Source organism: Echinops telfairi, unplaced genomic scaffold (genome assembly GCF_000313985.2).
Source record: "Echinops telfairi isolate 266 unplaced genomic scaffold, ASM31398v2 ScPeMD7_7458;HRSCAF=8496, whole genome shotgun sequence".
In the NCBI taxonomy this organism is placed as follows: Eukaryota; Metazoa; Chordata; class Mammalia; order Afrosoricida; family Tenrecidae; genus Echinops; species Echinops telfairi.
Genome location: NW_022111358.1, coordinates 27,691,364 through 27,692,478, shown reverse-complemented (window position 1 = coordinate 27,692,478; position 1,115 = coordinate 27,691,364). Strand labels below are relative to the sequence as shown.

The window sequence follows — 1,115 nt, the reverse complement described above, 5'->3', positions numbered from 1 at the left end:
TGATTCTGCCTCACAAGAACCCGACATAGTTTCTGAGATTTTGATCTTTACATGGGCAATGAGTGGGTTTGAACTGCTGACACTGTGGTCAGTAGCCTGATGCCTATGCACTATGCCACACACAGCCAATATGCCTCAAGTACAGCTTGAATACAAACCTAGGCCTTTCTCCAAATCCCCTCTGCTCCCCAGAAGAAGCCACACCCTGCCCGCTCTCTGCCTTTGCCACATGCAGGTAGGGAGGGGGCTGTGCGCAAGCCCGCAGGGGGAAGAGCCAGGGGAAGTTCTAGCTGATCTCCACCTCTTCACTGGCAGCAGGCAGAGCCTGCCCGCACGGCCCCGCGCCCAGCCGAGCTACCTCTTTGTAGCGCTTGCTGCTCATCAGGAAGATGATCACCAGGAGCTGCAGGTAGGCTTCCACCTCGGGCAGAAGCGGCGCTGATGCAGCTTTTCCTGTGCGGGGACGGAACTGTAAATCGGCTTCTGTGTCCATGGGCTACGAGAGGACAGGAGTTGTTACCGTGGAAAAGCTCGCTCGGGCCAATGCGCTGCGACATCACCGAGCCTCTACCACGCAGTTCAGTGTCTCCAAGGGCTACTCTGGCCAGGAGACTGTAGGATGGCACAAAGCTGCTTTCTCAAGGGTGCTGTCACGGAGGCTAGCAAGACAATCAAGACACTGACGGGTTCTAGGAATGCACCTGGGTCTTTGCAGAATACAGTGGGGACACTCGGGAGGACGTGAGGAACCCACAGAGTGAGCCACCTTTCCTGTCACCACTGCAAATGCTGAGTGGGACCCAATCAAGCCACAGAACCATAGAGAGGAGCTCACAAAGCAGGAAAAGTGGTGTGTGAGCCAAACCATGGGGAGAGTAAAACACGGGAAGAGTAAAACACACGCAGGCCTTACTTTCAGATCTAGACCAGGGAAATAATGACATTAAGAGAATTAAAGGAAAACACCCAAGGTGGGGCGGAGGGAGGAGCACGCCCTCCTTTTCCTAGACAAACTCTTCACTGACCGCCCCAGGGCATTGCCGCCCACCCCCTCCCTCGGGGGGACTGTAAATATGGAGGTGGCTAAGGGGATGAAGGTGGTGGAGGAGGAGGGG

At 55.5% G+C, this 1,115-nt stretch overlaps 1 protein-coding gene across 1 annotated transcript in view; it reads right to left on the bottom strand.

Moving 5' to 3' along the window:
• Positions 1–493, bottom strand: part of PSMD3 (proteasome 26S subunit, non-ATPase 3) — a 5,845-nt gene extending 5,352 nt beyond the window's left edge. The window contains exon 1 of the mRNA XM_045299334.1: positions 359–493. Within this exon, the coding sequence (XP_045155269.1) occupies positions 359–493 (135 nt within the window). The remainder of the gene's footprint in view (positions 1–358) is intronic.
• Between the last annotated feature and the right edge of the window lie 622 nt (positions 494–1,115).